This window comes from Hetaerina americana, unplaced genomic scaffold (genome assembly GCF_022747635.1).
Source record: "Hetaerina americana unplaced genomic scaffold, ioHetAmer1.1.p SCAF_4, whole genome shotgun sequence".
Classification (NCBI taxonomy): Eukaryota; Metazoa; Arthropoda; class Insecta; order Odonata; family Calopterygidae; genus Hetaerina; species Hetaerina americana.
The window spans coordinates 28969552-28997501 of NW_027286985.1; the positions used below are offsets into that span (position 1 = coordinate 28969552).

Consider the following 27950-nt stretch of genomic DNA (forward strand, 5'->3'; position numbering starts at 1 on the left):
TCGAAAGGAATATAGAATACAATCAGGACGTATTTGCCTGTTTTGCAGATTTTGAGAAAGGGTTTGATAGGGTGAATTGGGAAAAACCGAGTATATTGCAGAAAATAGGAATAGATTGGAGGAGCTGGAGGCTAATCCGCTACCTGTACATGTTTCAGACTTTTCAGGTGCGAGTGGAGAAGCGGGGGTCTGGATGGGCAGTGTTTGGAAGAGGTGTGACGCAAGGTTGCCCATTATCACAGGTGCTGTTCAATATATATGTGGAGGAAATGATTAAAGAGGCATGGGAAGAAATGGAGGTAGGAATGGAAGTCGGAGGGGAATCCATAAAGTCAGTTAAGTTTGCTGAAGACCAAGCTCTAATTTGTCAGTCAGCAAGGGATTTCAAGCATTGCTGAGTGAATTGGAAATTCAGTGCGATTGATATGGGATGAGAATCAATTTTAATAAAAAAATGTAATACGATTTTCCAGAAGGAAAAAGGCTAAGCTTAGCATTGAAATAGGAGGGCAAATACTAGAGCAGGTAGAACAGTTTATGTATGTCAGAAGTGTTTTGAACCAACATGGTCAATGTAATAGGGACGTAAGGAGAAGAATTGTGCTAGGAAAATAGGCTTTCATAAGGGCGAGGGAGTATATGACAGGGATGTTGAGTTAGGATGTTAAGAAGACTCACGAAAACTTCAATATGGAAGGTAGTTATGTATGGTGCAGAAACGTAGTCATTGAAGCAGGATGATAGACGTAGATTGGAAGCTTTCAAAATGTGGGAGTAGAGAACGATGGAGAGGGTGAAATGGACCAAAAGGAAAACAAATGAGGAAGTACTAGGTATAGTGGGTAGGGAGAGGGGTTTGTTGGGAGAAACATGAGGCTGGAAAAATGCATGAGGCTGGAAAAATGCATACTGATTGGTAGTGGGATGTTGAAGACTGTGATAGAGGGAGAATGTTTGGCAAACGAGGAAAGGGCGGGAACAGGATAGGGAAGTTGGACGGGATGAAGGAAGTACACAGAGATGAAGAGGGACTTGAGGTAGAGTAGGTTGCTGGATTGTGTTTTGTTAGGAGTCACGAAATATTTATTTGGCAGTTGTGTTCATCCAAAACCTACCTTAACCGGTAGATTACTTAAAAATAATATATAGGATCCTCACGAATTTGAGATTGATTGTCGCATTGGATCGCGTGCAGCGTAGAGGAGCTAGATTTGTAGTATTACTAGTTTTTATGTTAAGCGACCGACGGCTCAGGTCATTTACGCCATTAGGGATGGGCAGGAAAGGTCGAAGTGTGGAATGAAAACCGGCGTCAGCATTAGCTAACTCATAACGAAAGACGCCAAGGGGTCCGCAGCTTAATGTCCCATCCGACGGACGACGTACTCATTCAAAGTGCGCTCCACAAAGTACCTCAACTAGGGATCGGGATACCACTCAATAATATCTGCCGCCGCCGGGAATCGAACCAGGGCCCTCTAAGTGGTAAGCCAGCACACTATATTTGTAAAACGTTATGATAAACTTAGCAGCGCATCCAAAATATTAGAGGAGCCAGGATGGGAATCAATCACGGAGCGAAGGTTAAATTACAGATAACATTTATGGCATAAATTGGAAGGAATTACAATTATTCTATCCCAGTTTTTATTTGCACTATTAGTTTCATGAGGACTCACATTTTAACTATGCTAACTTTGCCCATGCAATCCTTTAAAATTCACAATGATAGTAACCTATGGTAGAACAAGTGATACAGGACAATTATGAACATTTTACTCAAAGGTATTTGATCTCAACAGGATAAAAAACTAACCATGAATGTAAAATAATATTAATTAGGAAAAACATGTAATTCCAGCGGTAAATCAAGCGATAAGGAAACATGAATTACTTTAAAAGATTGTTCACGCATCTCGTTAATCAAATCGCCCACTGTTGTGCAAGATGAAGTTCAATTGTCATTCGAAGTAGCTTGTGGGAAAATCTGCGTAGCCATATTTACGACGAGATCTTGCAAAAACTCTAAATGTGTGGATTTATTTACCATGATACCTGAGCAGTCACTCTTAACATTGCGTTAAAATGGGTACTTGAGAGTGTCAACGGTGACCGGGTAAAACCTGGCGCCATTTTTTCGATATGGAAGGAGACCGAACATCGGAAACAGTCGTAATACCGGACATGACCGAACCTCTCACGAATGAAACCGAGGAACATGGTTGTCTGACTTCGGAACATCATCATTCAGTTACTCCAATAGCTGTTCCTGTGGCTTCGGTGCCTGTTTCTCTGCCTGTCGGTTCTGTAATTGGTGTAGCCAGTGCTGGAACTACGTTCAATGTCATTACACCTGAACAATTACAGGTTAGTGTACTCATAATATATATCATTAATGGATCATGATAATTAAAATCTCTTGTAATATGTACGGGTTTTGAAAATACAAGGACTGGATTGAGATGTGACTTCTCCGGTGTGTTGAATTAATTTAGTTGACGTTTGTATTTTTATGCAGAGTTCTAAAGTAATTATTATTGTTTTTGCTAGCTGTCAACCGCTGGGCATTTCAAGCCTGTGCTCTGCGTTGACAACAGCTTCATCTGTGATACAAGAGGTGATAAAGAAGCTGAAACTATTCGAACTTGGGTGAGGAGTGCTCAGGTATGTTAATTCCTTATTTTTGTCTCATTCCCCGTATTAAGTTCAGCCCTCCTTTTAAATATTTACTGCAACTCTGGCGCCACTTTTGGATGAGCTTGCTGTGTAAATTCTTTAAATTCCGGATTTCCACGGAACGTCGGCTTACGGCTGTTTTAAATATTGACATTTTCGGTTGTTTGATTGTATTTTTGGCTGATCGTTGAACGTTTCATTTCGTGGTTAATATGTTCAATTATATTTTCTCTTCATTAATATTGTGAACGTTTGTCATTTTTTAGTTTCCAGAAACTTCGGCGTACATTTACGTATGTATTTTTAGACTGATTAATTTGATATTGGTTTACGAGAGTGAATTGCAAAGAAGTTAGCCTGTTGTAACCGCGGATGAAAGTCAATCGATATTGTCGAAACCGAAATAAAAATCCGATTATCCGTGCTGTGTGATGTAGGAAGCAAATAACTTGTATATTCCATTAAATAATAATATATTCTTCCAATATTAGGTATAATGTATATATTATTATTATTTAATTTATTATTTATGTTATTATTTATTTTTTATTTATATATTATTATTTAATGTATTAAGTTGGAGCGTATATGTTACAGGTTAACATGTGTAAACTGTGTCGGACATGCATTTAATGAGAAGACCAAATCCAAAAATATGGTTTAATTACATATTTGCATTGAGGTAGTAATCCTCTTGAAATATAAAAGTCATCTACCTCAAATTTATCGCCACTATGTATTAGTTGTAAATGTTTACTAGTTATTCCTCTTCAGACAAATATTAGTAGCGTCAATGAAATGGATCATTATTTTTCCTTTATACTTATGCAAGAGAGCATTGATTTTTTCTGAAGTTTATTTATACGCATTATTCCTAATATGGTCTCAGAAAAATTTGCATTGAGAAAATAAATTGGTCAGTGGCACAAATGTTTTATCCATTTCTAATCTAATATTGAAGTTCAAAACTTGGCCATTAAGGAAGAAATATTTAGCCCCTGATATTATACCCCAATTCTAAATACTTTGGGTAAAGTTTCGTAGGTTATCAGTTACTACCTGTAATACTCACTCAACAACCTCCAGCCTAATTTTAATTTGTTGTGTATTGTGTGTGTGGGTTTTGTTCCAATAAAGATCAATGCAAAAATCCCCAAGTTAAGGGTAAATGTCTCTTAGAATCCTACAAAGAATATACAGGAAAGGATGAACCAGTTAGATTAGGGACTTGGAATGTTAGGATGATGTTTAGGGCAGGGAATAAAAAAAAAGGTAAATTGAGAGATGAAGAGAGGAAAAGTAGATATTTTATGGCTGTGTGATGTGATTTTGTAACTGACAGTGGATATTACTGTGGCAGTGGTTATAGAGTAATATACAGTAAAAGGGAAGCGAGCTAGTGAGGGGTGGCTGGCCATACTACTGAACAAAAAGTATGAAGAAGTTCAGGTAACCTAGAGCATGTGATTGATAGATCATTAATTGTAGAAGTAAAAGCTAAGCAAACAAACTTAGTCATTGTTCAAGTCTACTTACCAACAAGAGATCTTAGGCAGGAAAAAGTTGACATGACTAATTATAGGAAGAAATTGTTGGTGTTCCTGCAAAGAAACATTTGATAATGATGGATTGGAATGTTACAGTACAAGAAGGGAGAGATGGTAGTGAAGTTGGTGACTATGATTTAGGAACAAAGAATTACCTCTGGGAGAAAGCAATAGAGTTCTGCAGGAGAAATAGTTGAATTATAATGAACACATGTTTTAAAAACCACATTAAGAGTAGGTATTAATGTAAATGCCCAGGGATTCAGAAAGATATCAGGTAGCCTCTATTATGGTTAGATGTAGATATAGTTACTGTATTATTGATTCACCGAGTTTCCTGGAAGCAAATGTAGATTCAGATCATAATTTAGTTCTAATGAAGTATAACATGAGGGTTCGAGAAGGTAAAACATGGAAGATAGTTGAGGAAATATGACCATTAAGTGGGACAAAAAGAAAGGAATACCCACAGGCTGTAGAGAAAATTATGAGTAAGGGCAGGGAGACAGGAACTGAAGAAGAGCAAGAAAATATCAAAAATGGTGTACCAAATACAGCAAACTATAGGGACAGTTAATAGGGAAAAGGTAAGGAAAACATAGATATCAAATGAGATGATTAGAAAAATTGATAGAGAAAGGGAATGGAAGAGTTAATGCAGAATTATGTAGAAGAAAGTAAAAATAGTAAACTGAGGCAGAAAACTAATAGGGTGAAATAAGTGTGGTGGGAGTCGCACTGTAAATATATGGAAAGTTTACAGAGGAAGGGTGAAATTGGTGTGCTATACACGTAGGTGAAAGCAGTGTAGAAGAAGTAAGGGAAAATCCATGCACTGTATTAAAAGTATGACGGGAAAATTATTAATTGAAATGAGATTTTAGAGAAATCAGAATGTGGAGAAGAGACCACAAATGTGTAAAAACAAGTCTTGGTGTTTTCATCACGACAATGCACAGGTGCAAACACCATTGATTGTTACTGAGTTTTTGGCCAAAAATAGAACACCAATGTTCCCCCAGCTACCCATCTCTCCAGATTTTGCACCATCAGACCTTTTCCTCTTTCTTAAATAGAAATCCAACTCGAAGATATGCTAATTTGAAACTATTGAAGACGCCCAACAAAATTGTTCCGCATACTTGAAAGCTATTCCAGCATTCCAAAAGAAGCATTCTAGGCAACAATCAATTGCTGGAAAAAACCCTATGCTATTCCTGCTCATTCCTCATTTGTCTAACATCCTCCCCTCCATCACAGTCTTTAACGTCTCAAGGCCAATCCAAATGTTCTGCATCCATCTTTCCTGCCGCCTTTGAATTTCTCCTAACAATCCCCTTCTCCTCTCCCACCATATGTAGAACTTCCTTGTTTGTTTTTCTTCATGTAAACTCCACCATCTCCATCCATCTCCACACCTACATTTCAAAAGTCTCCAATCTATGCCATTATCTTGCTTCAATGACCATGTTTCTGTGCTGTACATAACTACACTCCATATCAAAGTTTTAACGGGCCTTTTCTTAACATACTTGCTCAATATCTCTGTCATTAATCCTCTCCTGTTTGTGGAAGCCTCTTTGCCTTACGCAATTCTCCTCCTTATATCACTACTAATTTACCCATTTTGGTCCAAAACACTTCTGAGATATGTGAACTGAGTGAGTGAGTGGTCTTATGAGGGTAAAGTCTGGAATTTGGAATTTGCTTAGGGTTTTTGCTCTCTTGTTTAGCATGTAATTTTCTCATTTTATGTTTGGGATTATTGTTTCAGAATGGCTGGGAACAGGCAACCCACATTGTAATTCAAGGGGAGCCTTTGGTGACTGGCGATGTTGCTCCACCGGCTGCTACTGTTGCCGCCCCCACTCAAGCGACCAATCTTAATTGCCCATCCACTTGGAATGAATCTATACATCTTCCTGTTCTCCCTATCAGATGCAAAGTAAGTTATTTTCTAGTCAGGCCCAGAATGTTGGATAGCGATGCTTTAATCCCAATGGAACTAATTAGAAACTCTATGAAGGTTCTCTGAATTAAAAAAAGTTGTTAAATTATTTTAGTCGTTGCTTCAAAGCTTCCATGATACTTCAGTTGAAAGGGGTGAAAATTCTCTGGCTGATAAAGTTGAAGATGTCAGATAATGCTGGAAAGATAAATGAGGCATGCCACAAGCAACTATTCAGTTAAACCCTATGTAGACTGGTTGCAGATACTTACAAAATATGGTTTGAAATAATTTTCTGTGTTGCACAATTCTGGTTCCAATATCCATATTATGCTGTGAGTGCAATTATTTAAATTGAAAACAAATGATCTACCTGACAATTATTTTGCTAATATTGTAGAAACAGTACTCCAAAGAGAGGCTTGTATGACCCGGCAATGCATAAGTGGCAAATTGTATTGACCTAAGTGGTAAAGCGAACAATTCGAAAACTCAAAACTAGCAATAAAGGAAAACTTCATCAGAGGAGAATATGTAAACAGCAAATTAAAAACACTTCTTGGTTTCAAGATAAAAAAAATAGACTGCACACAAGCTCTGGTCATAAATGAATCAACCAATCAACCTGTGCTTCGAAGTGGAAATAAAAATCACTATGTAGTGAATTATCAGGTCCATAAAGGAAATAAATAAGTGAATATATGTAATTATAAATATATATATTTATTTATTTATTAATTTATCCCTTATAGTTTCATGCATAGTGTCTTTTAAGACTGTATTGATGTTGATTCACAGGATACTGTAAAAATTTTTGAAGTGATAACAAAATGAATGCTATTAACATTAATCAAATTATAATCAATAAAAAGTACCCCGATTTCTATGCAAACAAAGTGGGTTAATAATTTATGTTGAAATAATAACTTAGGAACTACCAACAGGGAGCAGTTGTAGGGATATTAAAAAACATATGCATGAATCTTCCTGACATCATCTGTTGTTTGGGTATTCTTTATCTAAGGCTGGTTATGGCTAAAATATTTCTTGGTTTTATTTTGAAGATTGTCTATAAGGGGATTAGATTAATGCAGTAGTTCATACTCTTTTAAGGGCCCTAGTTCAAATCTGAGCGGCAGTTTTCTCCGGTTTCCCGATATGTGCTATGTGGTGGGTGAAGTATGCCACCAATTAGGTGGGACATAAAAGAGTGGACCCCTTGGTGGCTTTTGTCAGGAGTATCTAATGATAACGGGGTGATTTTCTCCACCCTCCCACCAATGCCTGGAAATCCAACCTATAGCAAAATATGTATGTATTTGTAATGATGGAGATGACTTCAGCTATAGGTCACCACTCCTAATAAGTGCTACTACCGATGACAGTTAAGAAATATATAGCAGTATATGCCTTAGAAAACAGTGCATTTACCAATCTAAGATAAATTTCCTTAAAGCAACCGTTGCCACATTGATGAACACCAAGGTTTATTAAAGTTAGGATAGAGGACACCTAGTACAAAACCCAATGGCATGTGAAGTACACAAATCAGGGTATGGGGACCAAGTTCCTTTTTCTGTGCCACCTATAGTTGCCAAGGAAGATTATTAGAATGTTACATAATAATTTCAACCCCTATTTTCTCCCTTTGAAGGCTGAATTTTACAATAATATCTCAGCAGGTGTATAGGCCCTTAGTTAAAAATTTCAGGGCTTTAGGTGCAGGGGTTTAGGAAATAAAATAGTCATAAATTGTTGGGGTGGAAGGGATAAGATAGTCCAGTTAGTAGAGCATTGGACTTCTGACCTAAGGGCCCAGGTTTGATTTCCTGGGATGTCTCTGGGCACTCTCAACTCCACCCAAGCTGTGTGATTTTTTGGGGACCAGATCTTTCTGGGTGACAATAGGTGGTACAGGGCAAGGAACTGACCATCCTACTTATATATGTGAATTTCATATACTTTTGAGCTTAGTACTAGGTGAGCTGTACTCTGTCAAACCAACCTTAGGGTGGATAATTGTAGTTTCGTTGGGATAGGAGGGCCTTTTACCGGAGCTCCAGGCCCTTATATATCTTGGTCCAGAATAAAAGCTATATTTTATCTACCTATCACATGCAGACAGACTGGTCCAGAGCACCAAGATAGAGGTATGGAGATCACCCATTTAACCTTCTGGCCTGGCACAGTTTACTTCAGTTAACTCTCAGGAACTAGTGTATCAATGTGACTAGGCTATTGCCCCTGGGTTCGGGAGATTCCTTGGTGAATCCATTGAGTGGTATTTTGTGTTCATAAATTTAGATAGCTTCTATAAACATCTAGGGTGACACTCAGAAATCATTTATACGAGAATTTAGTGAAAAAGAAGCCACAAACATTGCCTTTTTCATACAAAAATCAATGAAAAATACATCATTTGATATCCAGAGTGAAAACCTTTAGAAGTACAAAGTATAATGTTGCTTGCTACCTAGGTACCAGCATCTCTTGAAAAATTAGGGGATATTCCAAGCTCAACATTAGGTGGGCTTGTCAGATGCCAGTTATGATTACCAGTTTTCAGTCTGAATATTAGTTTGTTGGAGCTCTCAATTCTTGCCCCAGCTTATGCCTTTCTAATTTCTTGAATTGGCATAATCTTGTTGTGGAAATTAAAAGTAGGCAAAAAGAACAAGATTGGAGTAGACCTTGATAGGTGATGGCACGTTACACAGTGTGATAGAAGGAAAAATATTGTTTAAGTGGAGGTGAGAGAGGAAAACTATTAAAAATTTAAGGCGAGAATTTGGTTAGAATTTATAGCAAGAAATAGTGTAGGGTGAAACAATCTAAGGGTTTTGTAGAAGTGTTCTAGGAGCCCCATGATGTAGGTGTAATAGTGTTCTTTCAAAAGTCTACCTTTTTGGGAAAGCATTTGTACTATCTTAGAAATGAGAGGCAATCAGGTGCCTTGTAATCTATTTTTTATGTGGAGAGTGGTAGATCTCTTCTCTTGTATTACATTGATGACCTTGATAAGCAATTTACCTGTGCTACAGGGTGATAAGGTGATTTTAAACATACTTATTTTGGTAGCTGCCTCTTTGTAAATGTATCGTGCATTTCCTTGGAACACACTATCATTCAATATTCTGCAGAATCAATGGAAATACTGATTATTAACCAGCATATGTGTATCATATTAATTCCTATGATTTAAAGCCAAGATACCATTCACTCTACACTGGTTCAATACAGGGGTGTATTATCTTCCTGTGCAAAAAATATGCCTCCTCTCCATTGCTTCTTATTCTAAGTCAAGTGTTGAACGATTGCTATTGCTCAAGAGTTTTATTAAACACATAATGAATAGCAATAAGAGTATATGACATTTGTTAATTATTTCAGTCATTCTTATGAGCCAATGTCAATTCCAGAATACCAGTGCTGAATTGCACAAAACCAAATTTGGCTCTGGTGGAAGAGGGCGATGTATTAAACTTGGAGAAAATTGGTACACTCCATCCGAGTTTGAAGCTGTGTGTGGTCGTGCATCTAGTAAAGACTGGAAAAGAAGTATTAGGTAAGATACTAGTTTTGTAGTGACCTTTAATGTAATTATGCTCTTGAACGTTGAACAAAATTTTGATTTTTTTGATAGTGGACAGTGAATATGTATGTAATGACCTTAATTTTATTGAACATTTATGGCTACATTACACATTTCAGTTAGGTACTTATTTTCCTCTTGTGTTTCTCTCAATGTACTACCTTGATCAAAAAGTTCCCGGAATAACATCCGTGTGGCGCTCCCATCGTTCCGATTTGAGTTTTGTTTTTTTTGTTAAATTGGTACATCTGTTGTTGATATTCCCTTTAAATCTTAGTGTCATAACTTGACATTTGCAAAAGTTACGTAGCCAAGAGTACATCTATCTCTGTGTGTGTTGGCGATTTTTTACAATTTCAGAAATGGATTTAAATTTGCAACAACGAACTTGTATTAAATTTTGCGTAAAAAACGGATTTAGTGGCGCACGGACGTTGGAAATGTTGGAAAAGTGTTTCGGCAACGATTCTCTAAAAAAAACGGTCGTTTACCAGTGGCACGAGCGGTTCAGAAGTGGTCGTGAGTCAATCGAAGATGATGAACGCAGTGGCAGACCATCGACATCGAAAGTCGGTGAAAAAATTGATAAAGTAAAAGAAATGTTGGTCAATAACCGCAAATTAACCATCAGAGAAATAGCGGAGGACTTGAACATTGCCTATGGATCCGCCCAAGACATTGTGGTTAATGATTTGGGTTTCCGTCGTGTAGCAGCAAAGTTGGTTCCAAAAGACCTCAATTTCATGCAAAAAAGAGACCGTGTTGACGTCGCAAAAGACATGATTTGCGAGGCTGAACCCGATCCCACATTCATCAAAAGGATCATTACTGGAGACGAGACGTGGGTTTATGAGTACGACACGCAATCCAGACATCAGGCAAGTGAATGGCGTTCACCAAATGAGCCGAGACCAAAAAAACCACGTCGTTTTCAGTCAAAAAAGAAGGCAATCCTGACGGTTTTCATGGATTACAACGGTGTAGTGCATCATGAATTTTTGCCAGAAGGCCAGACAGTAAACAAAGAGTATTATTTGGGCGTTATGAGACGTTTGCGTGAAGCAATTCGCCGAAAGAGACCAGAAATGTGGGCAGAAAACTCGTGGATTTTGCACCATGATACCGCACCGTCGCACAGTGCTATCATTATTCGTAATTTTTTGACGAAAAATGCAACAAATACCATCCAACAGCCACCGAATTCACCTGATTTGGCTCCCTGTGACTTCTTTCTGTTCAATCGAGTTAAAAAACCATTACGGGGAACGCGTTTTAGCAGCCGAGAGGAAGTAATGGAAAAATCGCAGGAAGCACTGATGGACATACCGAAAACCGACCGTAACTTTTGCAAATGTCAAGTTATGACACTAAGATTTAAAGGGAATATCAACAACAGATGTACCAATTTAACAAAAAAAAACAGAACTCAAATCGGAACGATGGGAGCGCCACACGGTGGTTATTCCGGGAACTTTTTGATCAAGGTAGTATATTGCTGCTGTATCTTAAAGGAGATTTTGTTTAGAAATACAAGTATCTGAAAACTTTTTGGTGGGTTCTGCATTTTGTAACAATGATTTTCTATAACACTGGCTGCCAGTATATCCAAAGGTTGGATTACAAAGAAAAAAGGTAAAAATATTGAAAATAAGATATGTTATCTTAATTAATGAGGGAAATGAGAATAATATTATTTTATTAGTCTAAATGATTACAATATAATGCAAAAATTTGAGATGTTGGATAAAAACCTGGCATTTTTCAATTTTATTTGCAATTCTGAATTTTGGATAGGAACTTGTTTCCTAGTAAAGTGGAATCTAGCTTAACAAGTGACTTTTTACATAACGAGTGATGAGAAGAGGGGAATTTCAATAATGAATGTGTGCTTGCTACTTCAATTTGTGTTTGGTACTTGTCCCACCAGCCCAAGTGTTGCTACTGATCATGCATTTTCCCAAACTTGTGTTCAGGCTTATAATTAGTGTTTCTTCATTGTCCAGTTTAATAATATTTTGTGCATAGTTTTAAAAATGACTCAAAAGAAAAATTTGTAAGAAGAAAGTCACAAAAGGATCAAAATAAGTGTAGAAATGAACAGTAAAGTCATTGGAAATCAGGAACAAGATATGAGGGTGGCTGATCTAGTATGAGCATCAACAATCAGTCGACAATTTGCATGAATTGCGGCAAACAAATTACATTTTCTTCAAGAATGAGGACAAAATTAAGGAGAATGGTGCTTCAAAGAGAGTGACAAGAATGTCTACACAACAGGCACATATTCTCAATGATGTTGTAAGGTTTCTCGTAATTCTACTTGTAACAGTAGAAGAGAATGCATTCCTTGGCCATAAGCTAATGAAAGGCTGTCTCTTTGTTGCTATTTTGCACAAATGCAAGTGGCAACTTGGAAATTAAATCCTTGCTTCTTACCATTGAGAAAATCCACTAGCCTTCAAGAAGTGTTAAGTCCAAAACAACTGGCTAAATGTGATGTGGAGATCATGGGAAACTTGTGCATTGTACCATGCATACAATGTAAGAAAGTGGTGATGAATGCCAGAAATTTATTTGATGATAATTCTGAGTCACATTTTTCAAAATTTTGAAGCCCCTGCAAAAACAGTGTCTCTAGACAGCTTTCTAGTGAAAAGGAATTAAGTATATATTATACATACTAAACTATTTTTTTAATTCTTTTTTGCTTTTATAAATTGAGTTTGTATTCCTGGTTACTTCTTTCTGCAATGGAAGGAAATATGGACATGATCTTATACTAAGTATATACAGGGTGCGACGCTTAAATCAGGACAAATGACAATTTGAATTTCCCACCATATCGTAGTTCTACTGGAGGTAGTGATTGGTGTTCTGGAACTCAATAGGCATCTAGTAAACAGTCATAACTTCAAAATGGCCAAGATGATACATACAAGTGCGGAGTACAATTGAAGAACTGCTATGCTTAGGAGAAGTCTGGGGAAGGTTTCGCTAACCCGGCGAGGAAATCTCATTTGAGGAAACCTGTGCTTGTCCAGATTTAAGTGCTGCACCCTGTGTAATTTTCTTTCACATAATTTATTTTTTTCTTCATGGAATCTATTTTCATGTTTTACATTAATATATGTGGGAAAACTTGTTTTACTAAACAAGTGTTTTACTTTACGAGAAAGATCGTGGAACAAATTATGCTTCTTGTACGAGGTTCCACTAAATGTCATTGAATCATTGTTAACTGTATTCATTCTGTCCATTTAGTGAAAGTCAAAAGTGTCTCATGTTATGTGCTCTTTCATAAAAATTTCTACTTAAGGTTTGGAGGTAGAAGTTTACAAACATTAGTGGATGAAGCAATATTAACTCCACATGCTACCAGTTGTACATGCTCTGCCTGCTGTGATGATGATACAGCTGTGAGTACCTTTTTTATTTTAAAATTATTATTTTATGCAGTTTTTTATAAAACACAGTTGTTTAAGTGAGATATTTAATCTTCTGTAATTAATGAAGTAGTTTTATTATGTTTAATTAATTATGAATTTTGTGTATTATTTTGTTAATATTAGTAATTTGTTTGGCATTGGTTTAGACTGGCCCAATCCGGCTTTTCACCCCTTACAAGCGGAGAAAACGGAAAAATACAGATGAAGGAAACAACAAAATGAAGCGTTCTACTTCCAAGGATAATAATAGTCAAAGCAATGATGAGGAAAGTGAACCAGGTACTGCATAATTATCTATTGTCTTGCATTGATAGTAATTAGATTATGAGGTATTAATTAGATTTGTATATGTACGAGGGTTGCCTTTTATAATTTCAGCCCAATAATGAAAAGACTGTAATTTATTGTTGAAAATGGCTATATAGTTTTTTGAAGTATTCTCCATGATTATCAGTACACTTTTGCATGTGCTTGAACCAATTTTCGTAACACTTAATCCATTCTGGTTGAGGCACCTCCAAAACATTGTTTTTGAATGCATCAATGGCTTCTTCAGGTGCTGAAAAACGTTGGTCATGCAATTTTTAATGATAAACGGGAATAAAAAGCAGTCATTTGGTGCTAAATCAGAGCAGTACGGAGGATGACCCATCGATTCGACTTTTTGGCCAGTCAAATAGGTAGTTGTTATAGCCAATCTGTGAGAGCTTGTATTGTCATGATGATGAAGAATGATTCTTCGCTGCCGCTTCTTTTTCCGTATTTCATTAAGCACTTCTGGCAAACAAATGCTCGTGTAGCATCCAGAATACATGGTTCTACGTTGCTCTAACGGCACGGTTGCCACATGTCCAGTTATTCCGAAGAAACAGGCGATCATTTGCTTCAATGTGCTTCGTGCAAGAATCACTTTTGTCGGCTTTTGGCTCATCTTGGAAGACCTATGCAGTGGATTTCTGTTTTATTTTGGGCTCGTATGCATAGATCCAAAATTCGTCACCTATGTAGATGTTTTACACAGCTTTTGATGTACCGCCATTGTATTTTTGAGCATTTCTTTGCACCAATTGACACGAGCATCTTTTTGAGCTTTTGTCAAATTATGCGGTATCCAACGTGAACAAATTTTTTTCACAGCTGAATGTTCAAGCAATATCTTAATGATGCCTACCAACCCATAGGTCGCGGGTTCGATTATCGCCTAGGTGGATTTCCCTCCATCTAGGGCTTTGTTGTATGTAATTGTCTTCAATATTATATCTGTAATGTAGGGTTAGGTGGAAGAAGGGACTATTAGTCTCAACCTTGCTCAATTAAGTCGATAAATAAATAAAATAAAAAATGATGCTCCTCATGCGAATCCCCAAGAATGCCTCTATCTCATGATAAGTCACATGACGATCTTCCTTCAGTAGTTCTTGCTCAGCATCAGTGTTCTCTGGCACAACAACTGATTGTGGACGACCTTCACGAATTTCGTCACTGAGCGAGTGGTGGCCATGATGAAGTTCGTTATACCAGTGTTTCACAGTGACAAAGAATGGGGCTTCATGGCCAGAAGTGGTTGTAAGTTGATGAATGCACTCCTGTCTTGATAATCCATGGAGAAAGATGTAAAAAATCATCATGCAAAAGTGTTCATGAGTTGACTGCATTTTTTCACTGGGACAAAATTTTTGAGTCACTATAAACGACACAAGTTATGATCAAACAACAAAATGTTCTGAAGAAAGTTAGCGTTAAAAGGGTTAAACTTTCAAATGAAAAGCCCGGATGGTGCCTAAAGTACTCAGTGTTGTCATGGCTCAAGATATAATTAGCAACCCTCGTATTCATACATATCAACATAACCATTGGGTTTTGTTGCCAGTAGTTGCCGTAAAATATAAATGTGATTGGCATGTTCGGATTATGTCATTTTATTTTCTCTTTGTGATTGAATTAGAAGGTGAAAGTACTTTTTCCCTAGCTCTAAAAATAGTCATTATCATTATAGTTAAGGGATGCTGTTGTTATATGGGTGGAGACTTATTAATGGCGATTTATTAGATGGATGAAAATGGTGTTAATTTATTGCCAGCTGTGATCACAGTTCACAATCACCCCTCCATCGCATCATGTTTTCATTTTTGTGCATGGATGTTTTTCTTTCCCTTTAATTTCCCAGTTCTCCTCTCTTGTATTTTCTCTTTCCTCCATTTTCTTCCCTTTCTATTCAGAACCTCATTCTCCATGAGGCAATAATAAATCTAGACAACCTCTTAAGTGGTGGAGGGGGTATTTACAAATATGACCTGAAATAATACAGGTATAATATACCTGTATAACCATTTTCCTACGGAGAAAGGTGATTTTCATTTTAATTATAAAAATAATCTGACTTATTGAGACTGCAGTTGACCCTGGAGTAATTCATTCTATGCTCTGGGGGCCTTTCATGGGATATTTCAAAAGTAGTGTCAGGCATTAATTAATATTCATTCTGAATTTCATATGCGTGTCTCCTCTCAGTACCTACTCAAAAACATTGATATAGGGATTCATAGTTTCAAAATTGAAGACATTTTGATGGAATTACCAATAAATCGTGTGAAAATGACAAAAAAAAGAATGGTCCTGGAAATTTCTTTTTTAATATTGAAGTGAATGTTTTATTTGTCCAATTGGTGTAGAGCATTCATTGGACTACTAACTCGAGGGGCTAGGCTTAGTTCTTGGGGTTGCCTCTTGGTACCATCAGCTTCACCCGAACTGTGATTTTTCTGGTAACAGATCTTTCTGGGAAACTGGAGGTGGCAAAGGGAAAGGAACAGTCCTCCCTTAATACTCTAATATGTGAATTTCACATGCTCTTTGGCTTAGTACTAGGTGAGCCCTCCCCTTACCTATCCAACTAACCATTGGGCTAATAAATTTTTTCAAATCTTGAAAAAGTCATCAATTCCATGAGTTATTGGAAAGGTGAGGGAAGAGATCACCATATTATAAGCCTAGAAGCATGAGAATATCACGTGTTCGCAATAAGAGTGGCCAGCTCCTAGTGCTGTCTAGGGTTTTCCAGAAATTTATTATGTCCAGGTTTTGTTGGGGGGGAAGGGGGGTGTACGTGCTATGTACCTGCATGTTACTGACAATCCCATCCTATTTTCAGGGGAATGTTAATTAATGATGTAGTCTTTCTTAATTTCAAGTAAATTTTTAAATTTCCTGGTTACCTAGGGTTGCTGCTACGCTACTATCAATTTTGTCTCTTATTTCACTTAAAAAGCACTTCTAGGGTAAAGCATTTTGAGTTTTAACTCATCATGTATTTCACCTAATTTCAGAAAACAAAGTTAGCATAGATGAATGGGAAGGTTCACCTCTTCACTCATCATCTGATGCAACAACTCCTTCATCTCAGCCGGCTACCACTGCGATCGCTTCAGTTAGCACCCCCACCACAACCACCTTCTCTCAACAGACTAATATTAGTGATATGATGGTTGTGACTGCTGCACCATCTGATACCGCGTCCACCTCATCATCCTCAACTCCTGCTGCCACCGCAACTGTTACTGTTGATTCAGATAAACAGCCAAGTCAGCCGGGTACAGCTCCCGCCGATGAAATTACAGAATCTGATGTTCTTTCATCCATCATTGCTAAGCAAAATGAGGCATTCAAGAAGCTTGATGAGGTAATATATACTGTGGTATTAAATTCATAATATTTAATTTGAATATTGGTGGAAATGTTGGGAATTTGTTTTTTCAAGCTGGAGAAACAGTTGATACTTTTTATCATAGTGTTGGTACATTCAAAGAAACTTAAGGAAATGCTGCAACGGTAAATTTAGCTGAGGGACTCACTATTGTTCCATACAAATGCTAGAATTTCAAAGTACAGAAACATTAGACCAGGTCAAGAGTCTTATAGTTAGTTAAAAGAGATAATGTAAGAACTTTTCAGCCAAGAGTGATCATAAAAGTTGTATTTGTGTAATTTATTGTGCAAAAGTTTAATTTAATGTTATATTCTTAATGTTTAATGTATATTCACATTATTCACATCAATACTGGAGTCAAATCAGTGAAACTTGTACCACATATATATGTATTAGATGTTAAACCAGCAATATAGCATCAAATTAAATTTTTTCACAAACTTCATTTATTCTAGTAAAAATTTATGAACACTCTTTATTGAACATCCCTTTTCAATCATAGGCATTCCATTTAATCTTATCTTTGTAAACTCCTGAGTACTTTCTCAAGGTCTAGTGCAACATGTCCTCACCCTGCATTACAGAGGAATCTTGTCAGCATGTTTCTGAAGAGACTCGAATCCTGGCCATTATAACCAGTAAAACATGCAAACCAAGGTTGACCTTAAATGGCAAATTGCAGTTTTAATGTGGGTAGCATAACTAAAGGGTAGGCAATATATGATTCAAAACATTAATGAAATAAAGTAGTATGCAGTATAATTAATATAAAAAAAACCTATGGAGGTACATGAAAGTATGGGGAAAGTATGATATAAAGCAAATTTTATTCCCTGAGAGGTGGTGACATTATCTGTAAATCAAGTATTTATAAATTTAATTTTGTGGCATTTACTCAATTTAGATGGACACCAAACAAAACATTTATTTATTGTTGAGGTGCATAAATTTGAGGCTTCATTGTATTTTACTGCTGGCCAAAACCATTGTGGGCTCAAATCTGAGATTTGAGTTATTCTTATTAATAGGGCATGTCAAAGAAAAACTAGGGTGAGTTATACAGGGTTTGTCCAGAAAATAAGTGTACTGACTCCTGGGCTGGGCGCGCCGCTCCAGGCACGCCCAGCACCGCTCTGACAGGCTGCGATTAGAGGGGGGTATGTTGGCAAGCGACGCTGAAAAAGGCAGTCGGCTCTGAGCTGTGGTGTAGTGAGGAGCTCTGTTAACGCGAACCTCCACGCTTCGACCCACGTCACGGAACGCGATGCCGAAGTTTTTGGAGCAGCGTTATTCCATCAAATTTGCGGTAAAGCTTGGGAAATCGTCTACCGAAACTGTCTGTATGATTAACCAGGCTTACGGGGAGTCAGCCATGTCCAGAAACATGATCTTTTGGTGGCACAAGATGTTCGTGGAGGGCAGAGAAGAGGTCGACGACGAGTCTTCGAGAGGTTCCCGATGATGCCTTCGCGGGAGCGTTCCAGGAATGGGAACGCCGCTGGAACAAGTGTATCGACTCACAAGGGTCCTATTTTGAGGAATATTAGCTTAAGATATGTAAAAGTGTAATAAATTTTTTTTCCCGAGCTCAGTACACTTATTTTCCGGACGAACCCTGTATTCTGGATATAAGACCTTACTGGGAAATTTACTTGTTGGCTTACTAGCATATCTGGATACTCAATTTCTCTGCACTGGCTGGCTAAGCATGAAGTCAACTCCTCCTTCATCTATTGAATTCATCTTTGGTTGTTGGTTCCTTTGGTGGAAAATATTTAACATATTCATTAGTTATTCCCCACTGAGAAACCATTGCATTGTAAGGTTTACACACAAGAACACGAGTGGGTAAGGGTATTGAGTTTGGTGTTAAATATGGCTGTTTTGCTGATATTTGTCTGCCTGCATTTGGATAAATAAGATTAAGAAATCAGCTTCTCCTCTGAAGGTTATTTCATCTAAAATGTAGCTTATGTCCTATTTATGCATTTTTTTCCTGTTAGTATAATGTGAATGTCATTAGATACCAAACTGATTTGATATCAGTAAATATATATATCATAATGGATTACTTGTTTGCTTGCTACATCATTTAAAGTGTGTGTGTGTGTGTGTGGTATAAGCAACATGCTATTCATGGTAATTCATGCTATTGCAGGTAATTACTCTAGACACGTTTAAAAGAAAGGTATTAAATTGATTCTTTTGCCCAACTTCTTATAAAATATTTGGTACATTTGGGGATTCTGAATTTCAGATGGCCAGCAAGATGCTAAAAATGATGTATCAGTTCAAAACTGCTATCGATGATACAAAAGATCAATGTCATCGTGAAATAGAAGAGCTGAAAAAGGAGAAGGAGGCAGCTATTCTGGCTGCTCGAGCTGAAGTGCAAGCTGCGAGGTGAGTCTCTATTTTAATATTTGACTAAAGCCAAAGACTCTATAGGCAGTCCACACTTTTCATCACCTTGCTAATGTTAGGTCCAATTTGACTCAATTAATACATTATTCCATCTTTTGATCTGCTTACTCAGTGCATTAATATTTTTTGTTTGCAATTGTTTTTTTCATTATTCTGCTGCTGTACTCTGCTTTCTATATATTCACCAAATGCTCAATTGGTTTGAGGTATCTTTCATTATTCTGGAACTGTGAGTTTGGCAGATTCTGTTTTGATCTGGTCCAGGATATACATGTTGCATGCTCTTTGGTACCCCCTCAGTCATTATTGCATTGTGGCCCCTTTAGTAATGGCAGCTAAGGAGAGTGAGTTCTTTTATCCCAACAAGCATTCTAAAAAACTTATGTGTTTGGTAATATAATCCAAAATAATTATATTTCTTGATGAAGGCCCTAAAACTGGAGGTAGTGCATAAAGTTAATTATAAATCTAGTATTTTAGATGTAATAGTATGTACTACTGCTTTGATGTCAACAGGGATAATTTGAAAAATAAGAAACGGAGCATTTATATGGTGGTGCACTAATGCATCTGGACTGTTCTTTGACTGGTGGATAAAATTGTGATTTGTATTCAAGAATTATGTGACTATAATTTTAATGTAATTAATTCATGATTAAGATGTAATGATTTGATTCACTTACTGGAAAATAAATTATAATTTAAAATTATTAAATTATTGCTCATTTTTGGCTGTAAAATCAATACCCCGTGGGAAGTGAATGCGTGTATAGCTTACTTTGATTCAATAGTTCCTTGATTTTCTTGTAATGCTATTAAGTTAAGTAAGTTAACTGCTTTTCATCATTCCACTATCTGTTGATGCTTTCAAAAATTCAATCCTTTGAAGAATTGAGAAGATTGCCTCCATGTACTTACTTCCTAGAAATTTCAAATTCTGATTTTAAAAAGTATTTAGAATTTTTTCATTGTTAAAAAATTGGCAAAACACATGCTTTAAGATCATTTTGCGAAAATTGGATTCAAATTTAGTTATTCTAGTTTAAAGTCTAGTAAAAGTTTTTTATTATTAAGAAAGTAATCAATCAGGTGTCCATAAGAATTTGTTAGATATATGAGCTGAGTCATAAAAGTTATTTAGCCAAAAATTATGGTTGAAGATACCCTTCAAATAAATTAGTGGGCTTAATGTTTGATATACTGTAAATTTGCGATTATCTACATGCTAATGGATACATGATGGAGAACTGACAGTTGAAAAACATGGATTACTGAAATATTGAGGAAGTATATTATGATATAAACCGACAAAAACGGCAAGACTCCTTTTTCATTCCTTGTCATTAATTTGCATTTTTTAGCCATGGAAATAACAATTTTTTCCATTTTTCAGCAGTTTTCCTAAGTATGGAATGATAAGTTTATATTCCTTAGAAAGCCAAACTGATCAAATAGCCACGAAAAAATACATGACTGGAAAAGGATGAATATTGACAAAGGATTGCTGAGACAGATTCATATTTGTCATTTGAAATCGAGAAAGATAATGCAGTTGTTGATAGTTAAAGACTTGTTTGTTGCATAGTAAAGCTATGGATTTGCTCACCTTAAAGGGGAATATGGAATACTGAGGGCTGATGAATGCAAGTGAAACAACAATGAGAAAGAATGGATAGTACAAAAAAGTACAAATTAAAACGTGAAATACAATTGACAGCCTTATATTTTATGAAATTAAAAACTTGTGAGGAAGCCCATGTATTCCAAATTTGTTATCTAAAATAAGTACATTGAAGTTTGAAAACACTTAATTATCTTTATGATTGTAATGTCATTAAAATGCTTGGGTGCCAGAAAGAGAATAGCTTGGATAATCCACAAAACAGATAATCTTCAGAGAAATAATTGAGAGTTGACTGTATCTGAAATCCAGTAGTACAAAAATTTTAAAATGTATTATAACTTTTTCTATCTTTTTTAGTTTTGCCTTCATTTGCAATTTCTTTCAGCATTATTGTCTTTATGATTCATTGATTTTTTGTGGATTTTTAACTTCACTTTAAAAAGCCATGGAACAATATGCTGCCTCTTAGAATCATAGTCTATTCAGTAGTAATTATATTTTATGATAATTCAATATATTCTGACTTGAATGGGGGTACATAAAAAGTAAAGGATCGGTGGCAAAGAACAATGCTTCAGAGTTTTTGATGCATAATTTTATGACATATAGTTATAAATATTTTTTGAAACATGATGACTTAAGATAAAGTTTTAAAATTACCATTGATAGTTATTTTCATTGAATCATTCCCTGGTATGTACCGTGATCCGCTAGCTTTCTGTATGCAATGTCATTTCTATGAAATGATGTAGAAATTTACAGATGCTTTCCATCCCATTGCCTGATTTGCCTTTATTGATGTCAACTCCTCAACTATCAGTATGAGTTTGTCCTTTATTGGTGCGATAAACTTTAATGCTGACTTGATTAATTTTAATGTGTCCGGGAAAAGTTATTGTTTATGGTTAAAAAATTATTTGGGCTTTTTAACTAATAACTTTAAAGTTGCTTAAAAAGGTTAAATTTTAATTTAATTTTCTGTTACTCTATAATTGCCCATGTGATACATTGTGTTTATGAAGAATTATTTTGCATTGTATTTATTGTATTGATTGAATGTTTGAGATTAAGTTTTTTTAGTTTTAACAATTGAAACTTTTAAAGTATACTTCTTGCACTCGAGCCCATTGATTAAATTAACTATAATCTTTTTCTTAATGAGTACAGGTATAACCCAATTAATTGCACTGCATTGAATGTATCAATGGCCAGAGCAGTTGAACAGAATAGGATAGCACAATGTTTATTATTAATATAAACATAATATGGTACCCATAATTTACTCTCCAGGGATGTGTTTGATCAACAAACGGAAACTCTTCCAGTGCATGTTGTGGACCCTATGGAAACTGTTGAATTGCAGCCAACTCCTGATGGTGATGGCAAAAAAGTAAGTATTATTTTGTAATTTCAAAAAGAGTAACTTTTAATTCCTGGCCATCAGGTGAGAATACCTCCATACTGATGTTCACAGCAGATGTGAAATTTGCTGTGATAAATAATATGACAGCTTCTATGGAAATACATGTTTTGAGATTGTCTAGTTACTTTTTGAAAATGTCTGCAATCATTTTTGGGCTTCATTTTAGTTGAGTTGCAAAAAATCAGGCTTTTTTAAAATGAATTTAATGTAATTTTACATTCCCATTGAAAATATTCTTTTCTGCAATTGGGCAGAGGCAAGAGTAGCTCATAGTGTGCATAGGTGACTTATTTTTTTGCCAAATCTACTCACTTTGCCCTTGGGGAAATTCAAACTGCCAATTAATTTCTAAGTTAAGATGGTTTCTACCTTCCTCCACATTTTGGCATGATGACCATAATTTCATGCCTCCGAGTAAACACCTACTGAACTTGGTATTTTTGCAATTTTGTATGCATGTAGTGTGATTTCATTAATCTTCCATCAAGTCACACTATTAGACAAAAAAAATTTGTGAATAATAATAAATTTCCTTTAGACCCAAGTTAGGTTGGACTTCATGAGCCCCAGCCATGGAACCTAATATGTGGTGTGCACACAAGAGGAAAAATAGTGATGGATTTTAAGAATTCTTTCATTCACATTTTGAAAACTATTTTGGGCATATAAGTAATAAAGATAACCTTTGGCTTAGCCCTCATTCAAGAGGTAAACTGAAGGGAAAAGCTTAAGTTCTCTTTCATAACTTAACAATAAGTTGAATATCTTGCTAAATTTACCCATCACCATAATTATGATGGATTGATTGTCTTGAAGTGCTTCCTACCCTGATAGCCTTTTTAATTTTATGTTTTTCAAAATGCTTATGAAGAAGATTAACCATAATTTTTTTGTGACTCTTTATTTGCATAAATTTACAGTGTGCCAACTGTAATCGAGATGCATTGGCAGAATGCTCCTTATGTCGACGGACACTATACTGCTCAACATTTTGCCAGCGTAAAGATTGGAACAGCCACCAAGTGGAGTGTGTGAGGGAAGTGTCAGCAGTTGCAACCTCATCAGAGCATGCAGGATCCATAATGCTTATAGTTGAAAGCTCAGATCCAGTATTATCACCAGAAAACATTAGCCACTCTGCAGAAGGCTAGGTTAGTTTTTATTCTCTTTGCCTGGTATATATCATGTAGAAAAATAAGTACGAGGATAGTTAAAAAAGTTCTTGGAATGGAATAGAAATAAACAAGTTACCTCAGGGAAAATTTTTTTATTTTTCATTGTAATCTCCCGGTACACAAATTCACTGGGTTCAGCAATGTTTCAATGTCTTGATCCCATCTCAAAAATTAGATTCCCTCAGGCCTGCAAAATACCTATCTACTTCAGCTGTTAGTTTTTTGTTTGAAGAGAATCTTCGTCCTCTGAGGAAAATTTTGAGCTTTGGCGTGAGATGAAAATCTGATGGAGCCAAATAAGGCGGGTGTGGCAACAATTCGTACCTTACTTTTCTCATACTTTTGCCATGGCAATGACATTATTGTGTGGGCATGCATTGTCTTGATGAAAGATTACTTTCTTCCTTGTCGAACCTGTTCTTTTTTCATGTATCTTTTGCTATAGTTTTTCCAGGAGGTTAGAGTAGTATTGTCCAGTAATTATTTGATTAGTGGGAAGATAATGTATTGGTGGAATTCCAGCATCCCAGTAAACTGTAGTTATCACCTTTCCAGTTGACCGTATTGCCTTTGCTTTCTTTGGTTGTGCTGAATCAACATCTTTCCTATGCTTTGACTGTTTTTCTGTCTCTGGGGTATTGCAGTGGACCCAGGTTTCATTTTTGGTCACAAACTGGCACAGAAAATCTTGTTGACTGCTCTTAAAATGGGTTAAACATTGTTCGGAAATTTCCATTCTGATGCATTTGTGATCCTGTGTCAAGTCGTGGCACTTTTCTTGCAGATAATTTCCTCGAATCCAATTCCATTGTTAAAATGTGATATGCCCATTCAGATGACAATCCTACAGCTTCAGCAATATCTTGCGCTTACAGTCTGCGAGCCTCCATGACCATTTTATGCACTTTTCAATAATTTTTAGGATAGTGACACATATTGGCCAACTACTACATGGATCATCATCTAAGCTGTCCCAACCAAACTTAGTCTTTTTTCCGCTTGGCAACAGTTGAATATCAAGGAGCAGTGTGCTCTGGAAGTCGGCATGAATTTCCTTTGCTTTCATGCCTTTCTTTACAAAGTCAAATCACTGCTCAAATCTCAATAGTTTCCATCTTCACAAATCACTACATGGGAACAATAACAGAGAGGCTTTCACAATACAGATCTCTTCCCAGAGCACTGACACATTACGTGCTTGATCATTTAGGAATTAGATTAGTCGGAATTTATCAGAAAAAAAGGACTGCACAAGAAACTTGTGGGCACTAGCACTGATATCTGGTGTTGATTCCCAGAACCTTTCAAATTACCCTTGTAATTGAAAATTTGGTAATAAATGTTTTGCTTCAATCATATTCCAATTAGTTACTGGCATAGTTCAAGTAAGCCTTCTTCAACAACATTTTTCATTCTCCAGTCACAGTCATTGGTGTTGTGGTAAACTGATAATGACTTATCTTATTTACCTGCATGGAATCATGATAAAATTACTTAACCATATTGTCTAATTGCTCATTTGTTATCATTATAAATGAAATTTAATAGTAAAGTGTAGAAAAATGAAAAATGCACGAGTAAAATTATAAGATTCCACAGAAGTATTTTTCCAGCGAGATGTTTTTACTCAGTGGTAGACCCTAAATTTCATTCCTCATTAGCTGAATTGGAAAATTCTGTGGCACCAAACACTCCACAAGCATTTGCAGTGGAATCCCGATATAATGATTGCTGAATATAATGAGAATCTTAAAATGAGTAATTTACAAAGTTCATTTTATTGCCCCATGGAACCTGTGGAATACCCCCCCACCTGTGGAATAAATTTATTATAGTGAGTACTAATGGCCACTTCAGTAGTCATTAGATGTAATGAGTGAGTCAACATTCTTGTAAACTTGGAAACCATAAAATTGCTTTTTTATTTCATGGTGAAGCATTCATTTTCCATCATCTCAGCCTGCCTATTTTCAATTACCGGGCATATTATGTGATTTTTGAGGCCCATTGTTTTCCACTGAACGAAACCATTACAGTCAGCCCACTGCACTATCATGAGTCATAAATGGACTTTTATTCTTAGACATGTTTCAAACTGTATAATTTTCTGGTACCGGATCTTCTGAGGAAACTACAGGCAGAAAGGGCCTTAAAAGAATTAACTGAGTTCTCAGTCTTCATAATATTACACCTAAATTTTGTGGTGGTGTGTAGGTTGTCATTCACAGGTTAAGTATCCGTTGTCCAAAATGTGTGGGATCAGAAGTCATTTCTATTTTTCTTATAAATTTAGAAACAATTGCATAGTCACAGTGAGAAATGGGGAAGGAGTCCAAGTGTAAGTACAATCCATCTGTGTTTCTTGTCCATCTTTTATATATTTTCGGCAGTAATTTAGGAAACCCTGTCAATGATGCACATCATGCATAATTTGAGTAGGATTTTCTACTTGTGCTTTCTTTTATGTGTTCCTAAAGGTTTTGCATTTTATATTACTTCAGGTGTCTAACTTAGGCATTTAAGAAGTGGGATTATTTGTGTATTGATCTTTAATCAACCCAAAAACTGTTGCTTCCTGGTAAAATAAACATTTCGAAAAATAATTTCTATTGAATTATAGTTACATTTTTAGGCAATACAGGGATATGGTAGTCCAGTGGGTAGTGTCCTGGGCTACTGACTGGAGAGCCATGGTTCAATTCCAAGTGATGCCTCGGGGCACCTTCAACTTCACCCAAGCTGTGTAATTTTTTGGTTACCAGATCTTCCCAGGAAACCACAGGTGACACAGGGAAAGAAATGGTTTATCAAACGAACCTTTGGGTTGATTACTATGATTTTCTCTTGAATATCTCCAAAATTGCTGAATTTCCTCATTCATGAACAACTTAGGACAACTGGCTTGTTTTCTGTTTAACAGTTTAGCAGCCACTGTATATTAATCATACATTGTGCAGAAGTTTATGTCAAAATTATGATGCAAATATTGAATCTTCTTTTGTATGAATTTATTTCAGTTCATGGGAGTAAGAAGGCTACCCACCTTCAGAGGAACCAAAGAAGGCAAGAGAATTGATGCTTATTTATATAAATAATGAGTTTTTCGACGTATACCTGAAGCATTTGTATTATAGTTAATTTATTTTTTATTATATTTTGATATTTCTCTAAGAAAGTCATTCTTTTGAGTGTTTTTTTTTTGCTTTCTGGACTCCCCATTTGCAAACATGGCATGGCTGAACAGATGTTGTTTCTAGTGGTAATGAGGCAGTGAAATGTGGACATATTCTTGAATGTCATTGTTCTTGCTGTGGGAGTGTGATTGTCAATTGCAGCTACTTAATTGTACCGTACCTGGTTTGTCACATTCCCATGTTCCTCCATGGTGTTTTAAAACTTGTGCATATTTAATTTTTCAAATTGTTTCTATCTAATATTTTTTGCTGTTCATCATTGTAGGCTTTGTGTTGTTCAAGGGTGGTCTGAAAAGTTCTTGGCCTTGCCCATAGATGGCATACTTGCATGATTTATTTCTCTCATGTTGGCAGAACTGTGAGTAGATGCCATGTGGAATTGCCAGCCATTTTTATTCCTGCAGTTTCTTTCCGCAGTTCGCTGTAGGCAGTCTTTTGAATCAGCTATGATGCATGTCTTATTAGAAATGGAAAAAAATCAAATGCATTGTAGTGGTAAAATTGTTCATAAAAGAAGGATAAAGCCAACCAAAATTCATTTGAAGATTGTAAATGTGTTTGAGGACTCTTCTCCTTCAATTTCCACTGGGAAGAAATGGGTGGCAGAGTTTAAAAGTCACCATGTAATCCGCCTAGTTGATCCATGTGAAGGATGTCCTAAAAGTGCAGCCACGCTGTAAATCATCAAAAAAGAGCATGAAACGATTTGTAAGATGGGCGTACAAAGGTGCATTAAATTGCTAATAATGTAGGGATATCAGAGAAATAGCCGTGGATGAATATATCAATACTAAATGTGATAATGTTGAAAACATAAATTGCAATTTTAATCTTCTGGATGAGATCTTTTCAGATGACCCTCATATAGTAAAAGTTTGTGACATTATTTCAAATTACAACTTTGCTTACTTCCATAAAGATTAATTTGGTTGTGTTGAATTTACTTACACCAATCCTCTGTAAGGAGGGTGCAGTATTTTTCTAAAAGTTGTAGCTGAAACCCATGCTCATTTGCTCTAAATGAGTTTTTAATAAATATTTAGAATACTGAACCGCTATCCATTTCCTCGTACAAAGGTTAATTTTTACTGAAATAGCTACAATTATCTCGAAGGTTTCCATGAAAATCTCTTACTGATTACCAATTGTTTATGCTCAAAAGAAGGCATATACATGGTTAAATTTTATGAATTGC

The 27950-nt window shown here is 36.1% G+C and overlaps 1 protein-coding gene across 1 annotated transcript; it reads left to right on the forward strand.

The window, feature by feature from the left end:
- The first annotated feature begins 2000 nt into the window (after positions 1 to 2000).
- Deaf1 (deformed epidermal autoregulatory factor 1) lies at positions 2001 to 27950 on the forward strand. The gene is made up of 11 exons (XM_071590281.1): positions 2001 to 2367; positions 2551 to 2664; positions 5998 to 6168; positions 9591 to 9736; positions 13080 to 13179; positions 13356 to 13488; positions 16536 to 16888; positions 19173 to 19318; positions 22254 to 22353; positions 23307 to 23537; positions 26579 to 27950. The coding sequence occupies exons 1-10, from the start codon at positions 2143 to 2145 to the stop codon at positions 23535 to 23537; spliced, it is 1719 nt and encodes a 572-aa protein (XP_071446382.1). The 5' UTR covers positions 2001 to 2142; the 3' UTR covers positions 26579 to 27950.